The 23,031-nt window shown below is 43.5% G+C and overlaps 1 protein-coding gene and 1 long non-coding RNA gene across 3 annotated transcripts; both read right to left on the reverse strand.

The window, feature by feature from the left end:
• Positions 1 to 205: 205 nt before the first annotated feature.
• SPINK2 (serine peptidase inhibitor Kazal type 2) lies at positions 206 to 3,063 on the reverse strand. Its single transcript, XM_031596745.2, has 4 exons — positions 2,921 to 3,063; positions 2,705 to 2,742; positions 2,411 to 2,523; positions 206 to 371 (listed from the first exon to the last, which is right to left on the reverse strand). The coding sequence occupies exons 1-4, from the start codon at positions 2,967 to 2,969 to the stop codon at positions 326 to 328; spliced, it is 246 nt and encodes an 81-aa protein (XP_031452605.1). The 5' UTR covers positions 2,970 to 3,063; the 3' UTR covers positions 206 to 325.
• Positions 3,064 to 3,127: 64 nt separating this feature from the next.
• Positions 3,128 to 9,741, reverse strand: LOC116231152 (uncharacterized). 2 transcript variants are annotated; one of them, XR_016466014.1, is made up of 5 exons: positions 9,378 to 9,741; positions 8,036 to 8,199; positions 5,932 to 6,035; positions 3,738 to 3,789; positions 3,128 to 3,365 (listed from the first exon to the last, which is right to left on the reverse strand). It is a non-coding gene; the product is annotated as an uncharacterized LOC116231152 (long non-coding RNA). The 2 variants fall into 2 exon arrangements; XR_004167380.2 differs by lacking the exons at positions 3,128 to 3,365; positions 3,738 to 3,789 and adding an exon at positions 3,797 to 5,029.
• Between the last annotated feature and the right edge of the window lie 13,290 nt (positions 9,742 to 23,031).

Raw genomic sequence — 23,031 nt, forward strand, 5'->3', positions numbered from 1 at the left:
AAGTGGAGGTGCTGAAACCTGGCTGCTGCCAGGTAGTGCTGTGGGAAATGGCTCTGGTGCCTCACAAGGAACTGACTGTTCCTGGTAAGCTGCCAGGGTATCTCTCCCTTGCCCTCTGATCTGTCTTACATGAAATAATAAATTGCAATTCAGGTTCTAAGCAATGGCTATGTGGTTTAAATACACTCACAGGACTTAGTTTAACTTGGTTTAAAAAATGCAAGTTTATTTATTAGGACAGACTACAGAGAAGCTACTTTTAATGAACTGTTTCTATTTGGACTGACTTTGTTCTCATTCGCTTGAAGAGTTGTCATCTGCCTTATCAGCACATTCCATTCTTGTAAATCTGGACATTCTTATTTTCTTCACTGCAAGAACAAAAATATTTTAAGAGGAGAACTACCACGCTTTCAATTAACAGACACATTTTATAAAGCAAACTTTTCCATGTTAATGTTCAGTTAAAAGGGACAATATATTTACATGTTCAGTTAAAAGTAGCAATCTATTTATTTGCACTACTTGCAGCAAGCCTTATTGCAAAGTAACTGATGAAAAGATGTATGAATTATGCACACAGAGCTAATAACTTAGAGACAGCCTCACTTCAGACTTTGTTACCTATAAGAATCCAGTAAAAATCTGAAAACCTGAGTAGTACCAAACCACATGAGAAATCTCACAGAAGTGTGCATTGCAAAGCACTAATGCAAGTCAAACTTCATAGTCTGTGTCATGAGAAACAGTTCTAATGCTGGGAATTCAGTGGAAAGGGTCCATATGTCAAGGAGTAACACTTCTGCTTCCTTCTACTCTGACAGGCAAGTTATCTTGCTGAAAAACTAAATCTCATGGATCTTTCTGGATTGTTACTGACAAATTGTGTCAGCTTTGCTTACTCATTTTTTTCCCCCTGTGGCTGTCTACACGTCTATCGCTTAATAACTTACTCCAGTACCAGTGTACACAGCAAAAATGGGTAGGCTCCTAATAAGGTATCATGACATCTCTTTTCTCCCCTTTTCACCAACTGCACTAGATGAGCCACTTCATTTGCTGGGGTTTCTAAATTTTACTCAGACTGCAGGTATGCCAATTGGTTACCAATTTTTGCTCAAATTTTGTTATTTTCTTGGATAGTTTGTGATGCGCTCCAGTCAGAACGTTACCAAACTCTGCAGATCTGCACATAAACATACTTTGACGTGGAAAAGTATTTTAAAATACATTTTTATAATATTCATTATTTTAAATATTAGTTCCTTAAATTGTCCTCTGACACCTTCGACATTTTCCTTATTCTGACCTATGCTCTCTCTACCTTGCTCATTTGAATTGTGTAAGTGATCTTGTCACAATTAACCTTCCCCTTCACCCTGAAGTCAAGAACATATTTTAGTTTTCTCTTTCTTGAGATCTATTTCTAATTCTGTAAATGTCCATCACTGCTGTTCTGCTACCCCCACTTCTCCCGTCTGATAGAAACAAGAATCCTATTATTTTGTTATCATATTAATATATACGGTGCTTCACCATCCAATTTGATTCACAACAGCTCCTCTCAATTTGTAATGAGAACCTGCACTGCAGAGCTTTCTAGCTAGTCACAACAAATGTAACAATGTTTATTAGGGGATGATTTTCTTTGTTTTCAATTTGTTTTAAAAACTATGAAATTATAAAAGGGTAAAATGACATCTCTCAAGGAGGGTAGGAGATCTTATTCTTGACTGTTAGACAACCTGAATGGCAAACAGTATTTTCTCCTAACATTTGGCATTCTTACTTTTCTCGGTGAAACGGAGCACAAGAGATTGGATCTTGACAGTAAAATCTTTTCACTAAGAGCTGCATTTCAGCTGGGTCTTTCATGTTTTCTGTAAGTTTCTGATGGAGGGTATTCAAGAGTCCAGTATTGTACAGTGTACAATAATACTTGCTATTAAATCTTTAATGTGGCAAAAGGAAATTTTACTTGCTGGCACAGGCTACCCAGAGAGGCTGTGGATGCCCCAACCCTGGAGGCTCTGAAGGACATGTTGGTTGGAGCCCTGGGAAGCCTGAGCTGGTGGGGGGTCAGTCAGCTCAGGGCAGGGGTTTGGGACTGGATGATCACTGGGATCCCTTCCAACCCAAGTCTTTCTGTGATTCTGTTTGTATTTAACAGTAGTGTATGAACTGTGTGCAAAGCCTGTGCTGTGACACACTTCTTAATACTACCAGCTAATCCAAACCGAGCCATTTACAGGTAACACGATAAAAACCATTGCAAGGAAATGACATTTGAGGAAATGCTAGAACTGCTGTTAACAGAAGGTGAGTGAGCAACAACTCTTCACTTAATGGGGAAATGAGAGTGAACGTTTCCACAGAGAAAGGAAGGTAAGGATGTGCAGCAAATGCCTACCTGTTGGAAAGGCAGAGCACACACTCGTTGGAGTAGGTCTTTCCATCAGTCCCACAGACTGGGTTGTAGTCCCTCGGACATCCAGGCAGACGGCTGTACTTGTCGCATGCCGGCTGGGAAAGACACACAGAGGAGGTGAGACACACAGGAAGCACACCCACAGACCCTAATCGGCAGGTGACAGATGGGAACGCAGAGGCCAGCGCCCCGGGACAGCAGCGCTGCAGCCGCAGGGCAGGCACACTGCTGGCACAGGGAGCTGCGGGGTCTCAGCAGCGGGCAAGGCTCACTCACCGGGACGCTGGCGGCAGCTGCGGGGCACAAGAGCAGCCCTGCGGGGAGAGAGGCGGCGTGACCGGCCGGGTCCCGCCCGACTTCTCCCCATCCCGGCTCCTCGTCCCGCTCCCCGCGCCCTCCCCCGACCCTTCTCCCTCCCCTGCCCACAGCCCTCGGTGCGGGACCGGGATCGTCCCCGCTGCTCCTCTCCCAAGCCCCGCCACCGCCCGCTACCGGTGAGGACAACGAGCAGCAGAACGCGCATCGTCAGCTTCGCCGCCATCGCCGTGCGCTAACGGTCGGAGTGCGGCGGGGCGAGGCGGGGAGCGAGGCGCAACGGGCGAGGGGACGGGGACACGCCGGGCACGGAGCGCAGGGGCGGGGCACGGAGAGCCTGGGCTGAGCCCTCGGCTGGGGGTGTGGAGGGCTCCTAGCGGGGACCTGGGGCGTCTGTGGTGCTTCAAGCACCTGTGGAGCGTGGAGGTGTGCAGGCACACTGCCTGAGTGCAGTCCTTAGAATCACAGCGTCATTAGAAGAAACCGCTAGGGTCATCACATCCAACCCCCAAACCATCCCTGCTGACCACGTCCCTCAGTGCCACATCCGCCCTTTTCTCCAACACCTCCAGGGATAATGTCTGCACCACCTTCCTGGGCAGCCTGTGCCGCTGCATCGCCGCTGTCAAAGAATAAACATGTCCTAATACCCAACCTGAACCTTCCCTGGTACGACTTGAGGCCATTCTCTCCCATCCTCCACAATCCACATCCACCACAATCCATCCGCAACAGTCTCCTTTCAAGCAGCTGCAGAGAGCCATAAGGTCTCCCCTGAGCCTCCTCTTCCCAAGATGGAACAACCCCAGCTCCCTCAGCTTCTCCCCATAAGACTTGTGCAACAGAGCCCTCACAGCTTCATTGCTCTTCTCTGCAAACATTCCAGAGCCTCAGTGCCTTTCTTGCAAACAAGTTGTAGGACAACAGGTGGACTGGAAGACCAATCAGCCAATGATTTGCCCAAGAGGCAAAGAGAATGAAGGAGATTACTCACATTTTCTGCTGTTGTTGTGAGCTAATTAAGGAATAGAAGTAACACTGCAAACCTGTAAATGGAAAAACAGATAATTAATAAACATCACAATTAAGGAATTAATCTTTCATGAACTAAATTAGGAATGGTGAGTGAACAGGTACATGGGAGGACGACTTTTGGAAGATCCTAGAGATGACTGTTTGCTTATGGCAGTAACGGACTAAATCATCCTTGGCTGTCTGCTTTGAAGGCAAAACTGACTGCTGAGTCTTTCCACACAGTTCCCAGAAATTGACTGTGGTCACTGACTAGGGACCTCAGGAGTTCTATCTTCACAATTCAACATGATGTAGACAAGAAATCCAGTTTTCAAAATACAGAAAACATCAGCTTTCCCTACAGACCAGGAAACTACACATTGGAGCAAAAGCCAATGAAAACCTCCCTTATTGAAACATGACTTAAAGCTGCATGGTTAGATGCCCATTGCTAAGAGAACACAGCTCTTCTGGGAGCAGCTGATAGATTCCTTTCTCCTTAAAGAAACTCCCTAACAACCTTATTCTCCTGCGTTCTCCTGTGTTGTTTCTCCTGTGTTGTTTTTGTTTTGTGTTTGTTTTAATTGATTTATGGCTTTTTTTTTTTCCTAGACATAGGAAACAGCCCTCCTAAGAGGCTAACACAGTCTAAGAATAAAGAATGCTCACAAATACCACTCTTGGCTGAAGACATTTCCTTCTGACACAACACACCCGAAGTTAGGCGGTATGTCTGCACAGACAGCTCTTTGCATTCCAGCAGAGTAGGAAGTGTGTCTTTCGGGTGAAAGCGGTGGGAGGTAGAGAACGTTTTCAGGGCTTTGCTGTTCTAAACTCTCTTTGATGTTCCCAGTTCCTTCCGTGGCCTTAGCCAATTCTCAGCCTTTGGGCTGCAGGCACTTAGTGCTTGTGCAATGCATTAAGGAAAAAGGTAAGTGGAAACAACCTTTTGAGTGATGAGCAATGAAGTGGAAAGAAGACAAAGTAGTCATGAATGTTGCTTACCAGAAGTCATTTTGATTTGGTGCAGAAAGTTCAGCATAGACCAAAGGATGGAGTCTAAGGAACTGGGAATCAGAGTTTGAACATTTTGCTTTGGTCTCAAAATGAGCATGCTCAAATTTGCTTCTAATGTGAGTGCTTAGACTGTTACCCCACAGAACTCGTGCCTTTCCTAGGGTAGTTGTGATTGTGGAGAACATCCAGTAGTCCCTGTAGCACTGATCAGATTTTTATTCTGGTGTGTGTGTGTGTATTCTGGATTCACTAGACCTTCAGAGAAGAAGTAAAAAGTAATGATTCACTATATATATATACACATATACATAAAAATAAATGACAGCAAGTGATATTAATATGGGTTTGGGGCTCTTAAATGTCTTCGTGAATTTGAGCTTTAGGTATTAGGGAGAATCACATGTTCATGGCCCATACCATAGCTTGATGGAGTAGATCAAACCCATGTCTTCTTTATGGATTTTCCCGAAAGGGAAAAGGGAGCGAGTATGTGCTTATCAAGAGCATTACTAGGCATATTTCCTACCATTTCATGAAAATAATTAAAGAGGAACAATACAAGGATGAAAAATAAGGTCACAAGACTGAACCAAGAAATCACTGCATTCAGCAGCATAGAGGAAAAAATTGAACTGAATTATGAGTTTGGCATAGAGAATTACTTTTCGTGTAAATTCTCTTTAGAAGAACACAAAGTAGTCTAAGATCTGTTTAAACCAGAAAGTACAGCTTATTTCCTAATGGATTAGTTTTCTGGGGGGAACCTGACTGATACGGGCAGAAGTCTCTGAAGGATCCAGGCACCAGCTCTGTTCCTAACTTGACACTAGATGGTGCTGCTTAGTTTAGCTTCTCTGCCCAATAAGCTTCTCATAAGGAGGCAGCATGTTCAGAGCTGTTCCCTTTTAGCACACTCTCCTTGAATATTTCTGTGCTTATATGTTATTATCTCAGTCCTTGTTTCCCTCCTTCAGATCTGTACAAATAAAAAGAGTTTCTTCCACACTCTTCAAACAAAAGCAATCCCCAAATCAAGCTAAATAGCAGTTTCAACTAATAGTCTTTATAGTAGCCCTTATGTACTGACAAACTCAGAATTGCACATACAAGCAGAAGAACAAGCCCTTTCATTAAAGCAAAGGTGAAGATGGACATACATTGTCTCGGGGTTCCTTCTCTTGTGCTGTGATCAGATGGAGAAGTGCTCTCCTGTTGAGGACAGCTTCTTCAAATGTCATGAATCTTTCTCTGAGTAGCTTACCTGGGGAAGGAAGAAAGGAAAATTCAGGTATGGCCCATGCTTTACCTGTATTCCATTTACCCAGCAACATACAAATTTAGCCATAAGGGAATGGATAATGAAATTGCAACCTTTTCACCCCACCTTTTCTCCAGTGCACGTAGAAGTTACCTTTATTGTCAATTCCTTCTGCATTTAAAATTGGCAGAGTGAAGGTGGACAAAGGAGAAGAAGAAAGAAGAGACCACCAAAACCAGAAGAAATGAAAGCAAAAAGGAGTGAAAAAGCAGAAGTAGCTATTATTACTTCACATGCTACCTGCTGGATAATAACATGCAAGGTCTTTCTTCTTGTGAAATAAATTGGACTTCACGTAGAACCACTCATGAGATGATGACTTTTGTGTTGCACACAAAGGCAGGCTTCAGAAAGCTTTTTCCAGCCTCCCCTCACCAAGGCCTGCTCCTCTCTAATGAAAAATTTATTGCACTATTTAGAAAAATCTCTCCACTTGTGTACTGTAGAAATAAAGATGCTTTGTGTTTCTTGATTTCAGCTGATTGTACTCTACAGTACGGGCAGAGGCATTACCCAGAGCACTGCACTCCATGCTGATAGCATAGAGCTTGTACTGAATTCTGCTCTTTTCTCTTCTTTATGGGCTCTTTAGAGAGTCCTCCAGCCCCTAGGGACACGACTCTACCAGGCACACGTGAATCTGGCTTGATCAAGCAGGGTTGGTTTGAATCCTTCTACTGAAATCCTTTTCCGAGGCTAGGAGAATGCTTGCTTGGATGGCTTCAGCTCCATTTGGAGCATAGGAGCTTTTCATATGTACCTGCTTCTGAATTTCTCAGGAAGAACTACTGAGGGAGCTGACTCTTCCTTTCACAGCTGGTATTTTCTGCCATCAAGCAGCATGCATGTGTGTGCATATTTGTATATGTATTACCTTATCTCCCGAAATAAAAATATGTCAACCCATAGTAAGAGACAAGCAGGGAGTGACCATGCTGCTGCTGCTTTATCCAATACTGCTCCCTTCATTGAGAGATCTTCAGGAATGACACTGCTGTAAATTTTTGTTCCAGAACACTTCAGATTATGCTCCAACTGCAAATTTCATATTGAAATGATTGACAATTGAGTACTTCTGTGGACTGGCAACTTTAAATGGGTCTGAGCTGAAACAAGGGCATGGGACACAGTGCAGTGCTAACTCATGTGATGGCAAATAACTGTATGCCTTCTGATATGTCAGCTAAACATAGTCCCATGAACAGCAAAAAATATTCAGCCTTGCTTTCTGTTTTGATTAAGGAATTTGAGAATAAGTTTAAACATTGCAAAAAAATTTTTTTGGTACACTTGTGACTCCATTTTTAGTTGACATAAATACATTGCCTGCAAATTTTCAGATGGAATGTATAGAGTTGCAATCAGATGTTCAATTTTAAAAAAATTGATAACGTCTCTCCTGCTAGACTTTCATAAGCCCTCTTTTAGCAGAGAGAAATACCCCTTGCATCACAATTACACCTTATTCATGTCATCGCTTTTTGGCAATATAAGTTTGTAAGCGAGTAATTTTAAATGATGAAGTACAGGAGGAGTAAAATTTCCTTTAAAAAAATCTGTCAAACACTGAGAGCAGCCACTGCCATTGAGCCAGCCTGTGGCATTAGCTTCACAAAATAAGGTCGCATATCCCACTAGTTTTATGCTTTTGTTTCTCTTTTTTTAAATGTTTTATTAAAAGATTTCTTTTTATATAAGTTTTGTTGTTAATTATGTACATTAACTGTGTTATATATTTTATATGCAGCCCAAGACAATTCCTCTTCACTCACTGCAGCCCAGGCAAGACAAAAGGTTGGACACCCCTGCCTTACTGCCATACCACCAACACCTTGACATCATAGGCCAACATAATAAAACAGGGGGCATTACTTTTGGAGCAGCCCTCATATAGAACTCCTATAAGAAGCAGGCAGCAGCACGTTGTTGAGGACAGCTCTTACCAATATGAAAGAGATGAGAGGATGCAAAGCCACTTCCCTTCTGGCCTTCAGAGCATTTTCCTGGACACACAGCAGGTGCAGATGGGCAGCAGGACCCCAACAGAGTGTGGGTTCAGCAGTGCCTTTCCAAGGTTATGCTGCTACATCAGAAAAGACACAGTTATCTAAGAGAAACAAGACACAAGAAATTAATGAGCTTTCACCCAACATGCCCCCTCTTATCCACATAGAAAGTTTACTAAAAACAATGCTTCACATCTGTGCTAGTGTGTGGCTCTTAATGGAGCCATGGTCTCTCTCAGATAGAGGGAATTTAAAATAAACATGTTTACAAGGCAAGATCTGGGGAAAAACAAAGAGCAGCCTCGGTGTTTTTTGGACTGTGTTGGAAAAGAAGTTTGCAGCACAATTGTCAGCCCTGTTAAATTATTGAGCTGCCCAGTGTTGATGCCATTGCTTCTAAAACCACTGCTCCAAACTGGTCAGCAGTAGGTTGCATGGAGAATTATTTTGATACTGCTAAATTCCATACCAAAACACACCTTCAGAGATGTGTACTCACCAGGGAAAAAAGCAAAACTCTCTAAAATATTTGCGGATAATTATGTCTTACTCTTGGAAGATCACAGACTTATTTGTAACTCGAAGAGACTGAAATGAACCACCACAACAAAAGAAGGCTACAAGATCTGGTGCTTTAAGAAAAAAGGGCACTCTTGGGTGAAATTGCAAATGTCAGCAAAACTGTCAAGGAGCAGTGGAATCTGTAACGGGTATTGTATTAAGTGGATGCTGATCTCAGCTCCAGCCTGTAAACTGAAAGTAGCTCCTTTGATTTCAGCAGAGTTACAGAAGATTGCTCTAATTACAAATGAGATCACATACATGGAGAAGTAGTAACGTTTGTCATTTAGATGTATTACTAGAATTAAGGAGATTTCTGAAATAACATTGCGCAGAAGAAGAATACAAGGGACATGGTTTAGTGGTCAAGAGTTAATCACTGGACTAAATGATTTTAGTGGTCTTTTCCAACCTTAACAATTCTGTGAATTTAAGAAACATCCAGACAGTTTTGTGTTCCTGATTATACTTCTTTTGCAGGCAAATGTTCAGAAAAGTTTATAGGCAGTAAATGAACTACAAGAAAGTGCCACATTAATGCATCAAAACAGTACATCTAATCTTATGTCTAGGTTTTCATTAATCCATCAGTCAAACTCTATTTATTTAGTCTTACATGCAGGGTGAGGGTCTTCCCTTTTAAAGAAAAGGCTGTTAGTCCCTCACCCATACAAATCACACTTCTTTTAAAAAAATAGGATAATGGTATCTACTTTACCAGTGGGATTATAGAGACAGCTGGAGAAGTAAAGCAATTCAGCCACAGGTGCACTATAATATGATGGAAAGTACTGCAATAACATCAAGATAGCCAAGTCTTTAGCTACAGCAAAAGAAGATAAGCCCAAATGCAACAGAAACAAAAGAAAAAAAGCTTCTTATCTTTAGAAGGCCTCAAATAAGCAGGAATCTCCACCAAGATATCCTCACCTCCACTGCCAACACTTAAATAAGGTCTGGGAAGGGGTGGATCCTGGTTCCACCCCTCCTGGGCATTGCATGCACCTGAGCTCCCCTGGGTTGGCCCTGCCTTCCCACCAGGGGCTCAATCACTGCTTCAGGCCATGACTCAGCATTTCCAACTACAGTGCAGTGTAAGGGAGCCGGTGGCTTTATTCCAGTGGTCTCCTCAATCAATAGGCTGCAAAAAATGCTTGCATTTTTTTTGTCTGTTTGTCAAAATAGACTTCCTGTTAAGGGAGCCTAGGCAGTACTTTGGGTATAAAACGAGACCAAGCCACTGCATTTAAGAGAAACATGGGAAAAATTGTTCAGGAGACTCCACAATTTACAGTTGGTCTTAAAACCCCAGTTCCAGCAGTCACATCATTGTGCAAGGTTCTCTGCTTGTAATGAAAGAAAAAAAATGCACATTTGGGTTTTGAATTGCCAGAGGAAACACTAAGCACAGAAAAATGTAAGAAAACTTCTTTCCAGATATAAAAAAAAATCAGTTTGTATGTTGTTTGATCTTAGTAAAATTAAGAAGTAAGCAACAAAGAGCATAATCTCAGCAAGATTGCTAAGGAAATCCCAAAAACACATTACTTTACACAGCTTTATCTGTATTACTACGTATATCTGTAATATTTTCTGGAAATCAATGGAGATGGAAATGTTTGGAAGCTGATGTACCAGAGGTTCTGGATGAGTTCTGGAAGTAATGAGACCCCTGAAACTGTGCGTTGACTGGGGAAATCAGAAAGTGCACACAATGCAAAGTCAGCTGGTGTGCAGAGTGCACTGAAGACTCAGCCATGTAGAACATTTGGGCAGTTTTGATTTCTTTGAACAAATGTGATTATTCTGCCTGCTCATCACAAATAGTTAACCTTGCTGTGAGTCAAGAATGAATGTTTGTTTCACTGTCTACCAGCCTATTTCAATTTTGATCTCAAGTCACTCAGCTCAGAAGAATAAGGCAGGAATATACAATTGATAGACCAGGCATTTGACAGATGGTGACCTATTTTAGTGCAGTTCAGTATTGTGAACTTTGTTTTATAGAGAAAGAAAATAAAGGGTTAAATTGTGAGAGAGCATGTTGCCTAACACCATTGAAAAGAGCACAGGAATGCGGATAGAAGTGATGTTCTTGAGAAAGTAATAGCTCAAGAGAAAAATATTGATGTGAAAAAGCAAGAGGAAGAGAAGCAGGGAGTTGAAAGATGACAACTCAGTAAGATGAATGCCTGGCCTAGGAGCAGGAGACTCTATTGTTCGGGCAGCCAGCTCTGGGCTGGGGAGCATGTTAGCCCCCGCCATTTTGTGCAGTAGTCTCAGCCATTTTGTGTATCAGCCAACAGGTAATTGCTGTGTACTCAAACTGGATACAGACTGTCTTCAAGCTTCTACTCACTTTTAAGAATACCCATCTAAAACAGACCCTAAGAGCTGAGGGTTACAGAAAAAGTGGTGGTTCTATTGGGACATGTAGCACTACTGCTAAACCTGTCTGCAGTTGGCTTGACCAAGGAAATTAAGAGCACTTACTCAGCGAAGAACTGTTATTTGCTTCTTACCAGATTTCACAGCTTGATGTGATTAGTTCTTCTCACTGCTTCATTTGCAGCACAAAACAGCAGGACATCACATCTCAGTAGCCAGCAGAGGAAGGCAGAACTTTACTGCTAAGATTAGCAGTGTCGCATATTCTCTTGTCCTATCAGCACCGGTTATACCCAAAATACAGTGTCTGACCCTGTTTATGACCCTGCTGAAAAGTGTGGCCTTAAAAAACAATTCTTTGGAAAGTGTTTGACAGTGTGAGAAAGTAGAACTGGTGCCCCTCAGCAGATGTAGTCAGGTTTATGCAGCAGCATGGATCTGAATAAATTGTGGTGACCTGAATGGGAACTGCTTGTAGTGTGGCAAATGTATCTTCCTCGTTCTATTCAGCTGGCTTTGTGCTCATCTGGACGAATAAGCATGTTGTACCAGAATAAGACCCTACAGGTACAGAGGTCCTCATGTTTCCATCCGATCCCACTGATCTGATACACGCTTTGTCCTTAGCAAGGAGACCTGGGTGCTTCTAGACTGAAATATTCCTTGGAGAGATACCTGAAGCCACTAACAAGAAGTGCTTATTTCTGCCTGTGCTTGAGGGTGCTCTTAGCTCTGTGGGCTGAGATTTAGGTGAGTGAGATGCCTATCCTTGTGATTTCTCTCAGCTGCTGTGAAAACATTTGGCAGTCTATTTGCGTTCTCTTTCTCGTGGGAGAAGGGAGCTTGCAGACAAGTAGTGCTAAAAATGAATATGTCCTGCAACAAATGGGTCGGTGCATTTCCATGTTTTTGTTTATCTAATATGACTGTAAGACATCCTAGTGATGAGCGTGTATCATATCTGCCTCCCTTGAGTAGCTAAAAGGAGATAAGAGTGCAGACTAGTGGTGCGATGTGTTTTCAGCAGTATCATGGGGCATTTTCTTGCCTTACCAGAACAGGTAAATCATGTGACCTGATGCTCACCTCTAGAAGCATTTTTACTTTATTTATCTCATTTAGGGTATCTTTTATTTATCTTCCCTCTGCATGGAACAGCCTGCATCTCCTTGGGGTGCCTTGCGCATACCTGCCTCGCTGAGAACTCACTGTGCTTATCAGAATTTCTTTCACCCTGCAATGCCCATGCAGCTGCTGTGCTGCTGTCTGCTAGTGTGAAATGAGAAATCCTCCAGCGTACCCCCTGCTCGGATGCTTATTTTCCGTATCAGCTTCTGGAGGCTGAGGACACAGCAGAGAGGAAGACAAGCAGTTCTGCCGCCTGCTAGTGCATGCAGCCTGTGTTGGTGGCACGGGGCCAGCTGGGTTGCCCTTTGGCAGTGTGGGACTGTAGGATGGATGGGATGGTATGCGGTCGCCACGCTCGAGTGCCCAGGATGCTGGCTCAGAGGAGATGGAGCACGCTCTAAGGCACGCGCTCTCCTCTCATTGATTCAGCAAGCTGTTCTCTCCCGTCTGTCAGAGCTCTCAGGCTTCTTGAGGCAGCCCCTGCCAAAGCAGGATGAATGAAACTCTGGTAATTACTACAACATGAATTCACTAGAACCCTGTTGGTAGGGTTCATCAGCAGCTCATTAATTAAATCGTTGCCATGGAGATGGTTGCCCTGGTAGCATGAAATCCTTTCTCCTCCCCTTCCCCATCCTCCTCACCATTTCACAAGGTTTCTCATTCATAATCTTGTGCTTTACATGAATGAAGCCAGAAGGCTAGCGGAAGAGGTACCTGAGGAAATATGATGCCCTTTTTCCCACTGTGACTATCCCATTGTGGGCCTGAATAATCAGTCATCTCTCTTCTCATATTTTGCTTTCCAAATTAGAGAAAAATGGATTTGATGGATGGACCACTTGTTGGATAAGGAACTGGCTGGAAGTCTGCACTCAGAGAGTTGTGCTCAATGGCTCCATGTGCAAATTGAGACTGGTGATGAGTGGTGCTCCTCAGGGATCAGTGCTGGAACCGGTGTTATTTAACACTTACGTAGGTTACATGGACAGTGGGATCAGGTGCATACTCAGGAAGTTTGCAGATGGCACCAAGCTGAGTGATGCAGTCGACATGCTAGAATTAAGAGATGTGATCCACAGGGACCTGGACAGGCTTGAGAGGTGGGCCCGTACCAACATCATGAAGTTCAACAAGGCCAAGTACAAAGTCTTGCATCTGGGTGGGGCAATCCCAAGTACAGATTCAGGTTGGGTGGAGAATGACTTGCAAGCAGCCCTAAAGAGAAGGATTTGGGAATTTCAGTTGATGAAAGATTCAACATGAGCCAGCAATGTGATCTTGCAGCTCAGAAGGCCAACCATATCCTGGGTTGCATCAAGAGGAGTACTGACCTAATAGTGGTCTTTCAGTATCTAAAGGGGAGCTACAGGAAAGAAGGGGACAGACTCTGTAGCAGAGACTGTGGTGATAGAACAAGGGAAATGGCTCAAAGAGAGTAGATTTAAGTTAGATATAGGGCAAAAATCTTTTAGTGAGGGTAATGAGGCACTGGAACAAGTTGCCCAGTGATGTGGTTGATGCCCCATCCCTGGTTCAAGGCTGGATAAGGCCCTGGGCAACCTGGTTTAGCTGTGGTGTCCCTGTTCATTGCAGGGGAGTTGGACTAGACAGCCTTCAGAGGTCCCTTCCAACTCTAAGGATTCTATGATTCTATAAGCATGACCAGCAGGTCGAGGGAGGTGATTCTGCCCCTCTGCTTTCATGAGACCCCACCTGGAGTACTGTATTCAGATCTGGGCCCCCAACAAAAAAAGGATGTGGAACTGTTGGAGTGGGTCCAGAGGAGGGACATAAGGATGATTAGAGGGCTGGGGAATCTCCCCTGTGTGGACAGGCTGAGCAAGCTGGGGCTTTACAGCCTAGAGAAGAAAAGGATTTGGGGGGACCTTATAGCAGCCTTCCAGTACCTCAAGGGGGCCTCAGGAAAGTTGTGGAGGGGCTTTTTATAAGGGCAGATAGTGACAGGACAAGGGGAAATGGTTTTAAACTCAAAAAAGGTAGATTTAGAGTAGATATTAGGAAAAAAATCTTTACTTGAGAGTGGTGAGACACTGGAACTGGTTGCCCAGTGAGGCTGTGAATGCCTCCTCCCTGGAAGCATTCAAGGCCAGGTTGGATGGGGCTTTGAGCAACCTGGTCTAGAGGGAGGTGTTCCTCCCTATAGCAGGACTGGAACTAGATGATCTTAAAGGTCTCTTCCAACTCAAACCATTCTATGATTCTATGAAATATGAAGTCTGTCTCATATACATCCTGTCTGTTTGCTTTGATTATTTACAGCTCAGATCCTGATTATCCTGAGCACCTGTGTTAATTTGTAGCCTTGGAACTAGCTGCTATTTTGCCAGTGGTGCAAGTAAGGGACTGGGTGCTCTGTCTGTAGGAGAGACTTGGCAGTTTTCAAACGGTGAGCCTTTGCCCATGTGGGTTTTCTCTGCTTGATTAAATCACAATATTTACTCTGTCTCTGAAGCCAGAAAGGACCATTAACATTCCCAGGCTGGCCACCTGCGCAGCATGCAGCAGATTTCCCCATCCTCCCCCACCCCCATGTGTTCAGCTGTGTGCCTGAAAGCTCCTAGCTGAGCAGTGATTTCCTTGTCAGATGATGCCTCATCTTTGTATAAATATCAATAATGAAGGAGAACACTGTGCCCATGGCGATCTGTTCAGGTGTTTAAGCACCCCTTGCTGCTAAGAATCTGCCTCTCCTGCCATGCATAGTGAGCCTTGTTTGACATCACTTCTCTCTTTTGTGGTCTTTGCCTATGGGTGCTTTCTCAGAACAGCCAGCAGCCCCCTCCTTCAAAGATGAGATGGTTGATGATTTACTCAAAGCCCATTGTTCTGGCTATATGTGGTTGTAGATATTTGCAGAAGAAATGCCAGCATAGCAAGATGTGTCTGTATTCACTTTTTGTAAGGGTGTTTTTCTAGTTCAAATTATTTGAAGTAATGGAAGAACTGTGTTCCAGCATCCAAAAACAATGTTTTCATAGCACAAAATTGAGAGTGCATGGCTTGAAGGTGTGTGAGGAAGTACAGGATAGTGTCATAGAATCACAGAATTGCTCAATTGAACAAGACCTTAAAGACCATCAAGTCCAACCACAAGCTAACCATACTACCCTAATTCTAACAACCCTCCACTAAATTGTGTCCTTGAGCAACACATCCAGATGGTTTTTAAACACATTTCACTCTCAACCACCTCCCTGGGGAGCCTATTCCAGTACTTAACAACCCTTTCTGTAAAGAAGTTTTTCCTGATATCCAACCTAAACTTACTCTGGTGCAACTTGAGGCCATTTTCCTTTGTTTTGCCACCAGTAAGAAGAGACCAACCCTGCTCTCACTGTAAGCACCATACAGATATTGGAAGAGAGCAATAAGGTCTCTTCTCAGCCTCCTTTTCCCCAGAATAAACAGCCTCAGTACCTTCAGTCTCTCTTTGTAGGGCACAAAGCCCTTCACAAGCCTTATTGCCCTTCTTTGGACCTGCTTAAGCACCTCAATGTCCTTTCTGTACTGAGGTGCCCAAAACTGAACGTAGTACTTGAGGTGAAGCCTCACCAATGCTGACTACAGGGACAGGATTACTTTCCTAGTCCTGCTCACCTCACCATTCCTGATACAAACCAGGATGCCACTGGCCTTCTTGGCCACCTGGGCACACTGCTGGCATAAGGATGTGGTCCATGAGTCACACATGTGGTCAATGAGCCAAACATGACCTTGCATGGAGATGAAATTTATCCCATGGGATGGATTATCCCTTGTCAGTCTGCTAGCAGGTTTCATCCAACTTTGTCCAGAGTGTCTGGCAGTGGCCCTCTGAAGGCATGCATGAGAGCACTGGTGTTGCTGTAAAGTATAATGAACAATTATACAATTTATGCAAGAACAAGCAGAGAGAGACCAACTGCCCTTTGCATTCTGTTGCCAAAATAATTTCAGCCCATATGAGGACAAAGGAAGAAATGTGCCAGTTGCCTCATTGTCTCTGAATTATAAATGACCAAGAAGTGCTTGGCTTTGTGTGGAAAAGCAGCCTGTACTAGAAGTGGGAAACTGGCATAGTTTTGGCATGACTCTTTGTGGGCTTCTTCTTGGCTTCTTGCTGTGTTTTTCTTTCCCCATGAGTTTTCTGCCCTAATTTTGTAATAATAGTTAGTACGGGGTTTCATAACAGAGGCATACAACATGCAATTAGAAATTGCTTTGTGCGAAATAAAGTAGCTGTGAGTCATATCCAGACAAGTGAATTATCTGTGATTATTCAGCCAAGAAGGGAGACAGTGGTGAGCAGAGGAATGTGTGCACCGAGGGCTACGTATCATTATAGTGATAGCACTTTGCTACTGTTTGGTAGCATAAGGAAGAAAGCAAAACTCTATCATGAAGGTGATGGGCTTGCTGGGGTGTCTGTATATAAACATCAATACAAAGGAGTCGTGGGGAAGGATGGGCAATGTCTCTCTGCTCCTAAGACTTGTGCATCCATTGGATCAGAGCAGTAACCTGTCTGGGTCTTTCTGTTCCTATAAAGAAAGAAGGGGAGATACTTGGCAGACACAAGTATCTTTAGGAACCTGAAGTTATAGGATATGTAGGGAGTCAGACAAAAGAGAACTAATGCTCCTTTGAAAAAAGATAGAAAAAAAAAAAGAAAAAAAAAAAGAACAAAACAGTTTTCAGTAAAATCCCAGTTTTACTCTTTTTTGTCCACTGGGAATGAAGAGATATTCTAGGAAGAGGCCTTGGGGTGCAGAAGCAGCTGGGAAGGCTGTGGAAGTAAGAAGCTGCCAGCTGAATGAAACGAGGTGGTTTCTAAAGCAGCCTCATGGTACATTTGTTATTTATTGCCCAACAGGCAACGTAGAGGCTGCAGTTCTACAGTCAGGGAAGGAAGACATGCAAGCGATTTCCTGAGTGACTTAATCAGTCAGGGAGAAACAGTGGCAGGGCAGAGGTAATGTGCAGGGAGTGTGAAGAGCATCTTCACTGTCCCCACTGTGCAGCTTCAACTGCCCAGACAAGTTTGTTTTTCATCCAATGCAGGGAATCTGTTGACCCTTCCTTCGCCAGTCACGAATGCCTTCATCTGTAAAATGATGGTGAGAAATGCTTAATCTTCCAAGATGAATCTAACAGATGCTTCTCCCAGGAAATGAATGAAAGGTTGCAGCTTTGCTTGAGTGATTGTGAGTCAGGTATGAGTCATTTCTTCCCTTGAAGGGCATATGGATGTGCTTTGCTGATAAACACACAGAGAGCACAAAGTCTGGGGTTAAAGGTTATCACGGGAAGGAGAAACTTAACAACAAAAAAAAGCAACACAGAAAATAATACAAAAATTCTCTAGGATATATCAGTATACCCTGAACCATCTTCAGCTGCCAGCACAATGCATTAGCTGGAAGTTTTAAAGACATTGTCTCTTTCATTGTAACTTAGAAAAGTGAGCAGGATTTTTCTGTTTGAATGGTATTTGGATATATTTCTACCATATAGCTAGCTTTTGTTGCACCTGATCACTGTAACGTGTTGAGGACAAAAGACAATGGCAATTGCACAGACTAATAAGCCACTGAGTGTGGCAGCACAGAGTATCTGAAACCTGAGTAATTGTTCAGTGTAAAGAAATAGCCATTTGCAGGAGATAACTTTGTGCTGGATGGCTTTCCAACTAGCAGTGACTGTAAATGAGTGAAGTCAGTACAGAAATTGCTGGCCAAAATTACCTAGTCTTGTGCTATACCAATGAGAATAAGGGGTTGCAGTGACTGTACTGGATGTAGAACTTGTTCCTGGAGCACACCACAACTGTTTTTAGATGATCCTATTAGCTCAGTAGTAATCCCTGCTCCTGTATGGTGTCAGAAGAGGGAAAGCTGGCTGCAGCAGCAGCAAGCTAGAATCATATCATAGAACAGCTTGAGTTGAAAGGGACCTTAAAGCCCACTTAGTTTCAACCCCCTGCTGTGGGCTGTTCCCCCCCAACCAGCTCAGGCTGCCCAGGTCCCCATCCAGTCTGGCCTTGAGTGCCTCCAGGGATGGGGCATCCACAGCTTCTCTGGCAGCCTATGCCAGGGCCTCACTACTCTCTGAGTAAATTTTTTTTCCCTAATATCTAATCTAAATCCCTGCTCTTTTAAAACCGTTTCCCCTCATCCTATCTCTATCAGACTGTGTAAAAAGTCAGTCTCCCTCCTGTTTAAAAGCTCCTTTGAAGTACTGGAATGACACAAAGAAGTTACCCACAGCCTTCTCTTCTCTAATCTAAACAAGCCTTAGCTCCCTTAACCTTTCTTCACAGCAGAAGTGCTCCAGCTCTCTGATCATTTCTGTGGCCCTTGTCTGGACCTTCTCCAACAGATTCACATCCTTCTTACACTGTGAGTTAGGGTTAGGATCCTCCAATTTAGAGATAGGGACATGGTGTGGGACCATGTCAAAGGTCGTACACAAGTCCAGGTAAATGACATCAATTTTCTTTCCTAGGTTCACTGATGCCATCACTCCATCACAGAAGACAACCAGATAAGTCAGGCATAATGTGCCATTGGTGGAGCCAATGCTGAGTGTATTGAATCACCTGCTCATATCTCACGTGCCTTAACATGTTTTGTAGGAGGATCTGTCCCACGATTTTCCAGGCACAGACGTGAGGCTCACTGTCCTGTAGTTCCATGGGTCTTCTTTTTCTTGCTTTCTTAAAAATGGGAATGTTGTTTCCCTTTTTCCAGTTACCAGGGACTTTGCCTGGCAGCCGCAACTTCAAATATGATGCCGAGTGGCTCGGCAACCACATCATCTAATTCCTTCAGAACCCTGGGATGCATGCCATCCAGCCCCATAGATTTGTACACATGCAGCCTTATGAGGTATTCTCAGATTTGCCCTGCTGTCAGAGGCCAAATTAGTGTTCATTGTGTCTCATCTGATGGAGCTAATCCTACCCAAGTGTGGCCAGCCACCAATTTTCACATACTGCCATTCTGACTGTTTTACTGCCAAGCTGTTTCTTAGTGACGTACATTCATTCATGGCAAAGGGCTTACAAAATGCAACACAGCATTTTGCCTTAGGAAGCATTGCAATGAAGCCTGTAAAAAGAGTTCAAATGTTTCAGTAGCCTGACTGAAGAGATGGCACAGATTTCCTCGTTAGCACACAAGTCCATCCCCAGGTCAGGAACAATTACTCTGGGTTCAACTTAATTATGCTAATCAAGCAAGCAATTAGAAGGATAAGGGTGAGTGACTTGCAGAGATGAATAAATAACTAGTGTTTTTGGTAGAAAAGATGACTTGTAATTAGTGTGAATGGAAAACTGAGAGCTTAGTTTGAGAAAGGAAGAAGTGGAGGCAAAGATTAAAATAAAAATCCCCGATTGAGCCTATGGCTTTATTTATCTGAGGGGAGGTGTGATTTTTAGATTTTGGACTCATAAAGAGCTTACACTTTGCCATGTGTAAGAGCCTTTTCTGGCTCAAACACCCCTTTCAGAAATGGTGACTGTGTTGAATGAGTCTTAAATTGAAGAGCTGAGGCATTTACTGTGTCTCTTGAAAGGCATTTTACTACGTCAATGACCTTGAGTGGAAAAACTGAAGGCAAGAGAGAGCACATCTTTCTTAGAGCAATGGCTGTTCCTGGATAAAGGACATGTTTTTGGCCCTTCCTTTCCTTTCAGGACTGAAATAGAAACAACAGACTTTGAAGTAAGTCCTTTAAAGCAAAGTAAAAGCTGAGTTGAGAATAACTTCTCAATATTTAATTACACGAGTATCAGTGAGGTCGTCTTAGAAAAGAATCTGATACCTGTGAAATATAGGATGGAAGAAAGAGTGGAAGGAGACGTTTCTGAAGGGAGCAGGGTTTCAGCATGTCTTTCCAATGAAGACTGCTTTAGTGGCTGCAGCTTTCCTTGTCTTGAATGAAAAAGCATCAGCAGGCCACGCCTGAAGGCATCATCTGTTGTTCTGCTCTGTTTTTCCCTCCAAACTTTACTGTCACGAAATGGCTTTGACAAAGCAGCAGCAAGTCAGGCTGGAAAACTTCCTCAGAAATAGAAAAGTCAAGAAGTATTCTAGTCAAAAAACAGCTTCCCAAGGCTGGTGACGTATTTCAAGATGGTGAATAATCGATCTCAACAGCGGAAAGGGAAAAGAAACAACAAAACTATCTGCTCTTCCCTCTGGCAGGCTCCAGCGCCTTGGGAGATAGCTCCACTGACTCATTCAGAAAGCAGTTTTCAAAACACAACTCCTTCACTTGGATCCAGACAGCTCCTTTCCCTGGGAATTTCAGCCCACTTCCCCTACTCAGTAAAGACAGGGTAGGAAACCTGCCCTCTTCCTGGCAGCCAGCTTGGATCTCTTGGCAAAAGCACCACCAGCTCCTTAGTCTCCAAATAATTCTGAGAATCTCAATTCCTAAAAAAGCTGGGATCTGATGTTTGGAAGTTATTACAATGGGGCCTTCACCTACAATAGTGAGCCACGTAAAATAGTAAACACATAACAAAATATCAGAAACGTGAAACAGAAGAGCTTTCTTGTTCTGTTTTTTTCTTCCCATGAAACGTTTGGTTTCTCCCTTTCCATGCATCTTCTGCAGACAAACAAGGAAATGGGGAACAAGCAGAAGCTGGGGCCTGTGCATCTGTCTGACAGGAGATTGGGTCAGATCTGCAGGGCTGGCACTGGCTCATCTGTGCTTCTGGCTGATGACAGCTGACAGCTGTAGAAGGCAGAGTGGGAGAGGAGGAGACAGGCTTACTGTGAAAAGAAAGGGAGCTGGGACTGCAAAAACAACTGATGATGGTTTTGCTAGTAGAATTCCAATTCCAAATCTACATGTGATGAATTAAAATCTGAAATGGTGTTTAGTAAACCCCACTTGCCAGGCCAAATTAGCAGCTTTGCTTGTTGCTGGTGGCAGCTCTTTAAAATGCTTAAAAAGGAGCTCCTTTTAAAAATGTGCCATCAATAGGATGTTTTCTCAACAGTAGCATTTTCTTGCTGGAGCACTGCAATAATTTTTGTACCCTTTGGTCTCCCACAGCTGGTATATCAGCAGAAAATGACAGCACAAAACGCAGCCAAGCTCCTCGGAAATGTAAATAGACCGGAACCACTGGTGTCCTATTAACACAGCATCAATCACTGCTGGGTGCTGGAAGTGGCAGCATGCTCATTATGGTCCATGCAACCACCACAGGCAGCAGATGGAGCAGGTTTAAGACCTAATAGTGGAGTTTTGGCAGCATGCGTGATTCTCTGTAGAAAATAGGGCACAGATGGGGTCTGCCTTGACCTCCTCACTCAGTAACTGCAAAATCCTTGTGTTTTCAGACCAGCTCTGTATTTACAATCAGTCTTTGTTACACAGTTTGGAGACCATGTTAGTACTTATGTTGGTCTCTGTTAGCTGAGCTTCCTGTGGATTTGCAGTGAAGTAGCAGACATGAAACCACCTCAACTGCTGGTGGGCTCTTCTCAAGAAAAATTAACCCATTTACCTTTCCCAAGCAGACTGTTTCCAAACAGACTGTTTCTTTGGAGGATCTTCTGCAGGTTAACTGTTGCTTCTGGTGCTTAACACCACATCCTTCAGCCACAAGAAAAGAATCAGAACAGTCCATACTGGAAGATCCCTACATGCTACAGAGCCTTTTCCCAGAACAGGGAAACATCAGGAAATATGATGGGCAGTGCTGGGCTTTTTGTTTGAATGGGAGTGTTGTGAGACACGTTGACCTGGTGATGAAGTGTAGGATGTATTTTAGCTGTTGTATATTTTGACCAATATGCTGCCTCTACCAACCAAAGAGTGAGATGAACTCTGCTGCTGATTGAAAAGCAAAGGCAGTGATTCTTTTAAAGAAAAAACCTGATAAATGGAAGGAGTTTAATGAACACTGTGGTGTACCTCTGGTTTCAGTCGAAGAGACCTGCAGGACAGCCCTAATTAGGTAGTATGAGCAGCTGTAATTTCTTGGGTGTGACATCTCTTTCTGAGAAGAACAAGCAACATTGGGTGGATCTACACACGGCCTTTTTCAGAGGTCTGCCTCTCAAGGAGATGTCACTTACCACCTCTTCTTCCCCACTGCCTATTCAGAGAGAACATGTCAAAGAAATGACTGTTTTGCAAGTGTCTAAAGTGATGCAAGGTAAACCCCACCTATAGGGTCTTAATGGGACCTTGCCATGTGTCCAAGCCTGGTGGACTTCGTGTGTCTTCAGCTATGACTACATAAGAATATTTCTCCTTTTACATCCAGAGGCTTCAGTGAGGTCTCTGTTGGATGAATACCAGGATGACCTACTCAGTGGAAGCCATAAACCCAATAAACACAGTAATTCACACATCAGTAAATTTTAGTGGGTTTTTTTTTTTTTTTTCTTTTTCAGTAGTTCATTACCAGTCTACACAGACACTGGACAGAACATCTTTCTTCAGTGTTCTTGTCCTTCAAGTTCTGATTGTGATGTCCACATTGACAGGCCCAGTAAGAACTTCTCAGGAGACACTGAGATCTGTAATTTTTTATTTCTCTTGGCCAGGTCTACATGGCACATGGCTGACTGCATTTCTGTGTTGATCAGTGAGTACGTAATATGTGATCCTAATGGACGCAGGAGGCCAGAAGTCTGTGTTGAAGGTTATGTTGTGGCTGTAGTTACATCAGCAGCACTGCTTTTAGAGCTTGTTTTGCAGAATAACTCGAGGGATGAAGTCTGAGCTGTGCTCAGAGGAATAACACGTTGCTATATTATTCTGATTGCTTGAAGTAAGAGCATGCCAATTCTTTGATGTCCTTGTGGGATGTTTGTTTCTCA

Source organism: Phasianus colchicus, chromosome 4, assembly GCF_987193195.1.
Source record: "Phasianus colchicus chromosome 4, bPhaCol1.hap1.1, whole genome shotgun sequence".
In the NCBI taxonomy this organism is placed as follows: Eukaryota; Metazoa; Chordata; class Aves; order Galliformes; family Phasianidae; genus Phasianus; species Phasianus colchicus.

Excerpts from the sequence above, each read along its gene's own strand:
- SPINK2 (XM_031596745.2), bottom strand. The coding sequence starts at position 2,969 with ATGGCGGCGAAGCTGACGATGCGCGTTCTGCTGCTCGTTGTCCTCACC. Across the intron at positions 2,743-2,920 it reads GCTGCTCGTTGTCCTCACCG|GGCTGCTCTTGTGCCCCGCA; the intron begins GTAGCGGGCGGT and ends CTCTCCCCGCAG. Across the intron at positions 2,524-2,704 it reads CAGCTGCCGCCAGCGTCCCG|CCGGCATGCGACAAGTACAG; the intron begins GTGAGTGAGCCT and ends TGTCTTTCCCAG.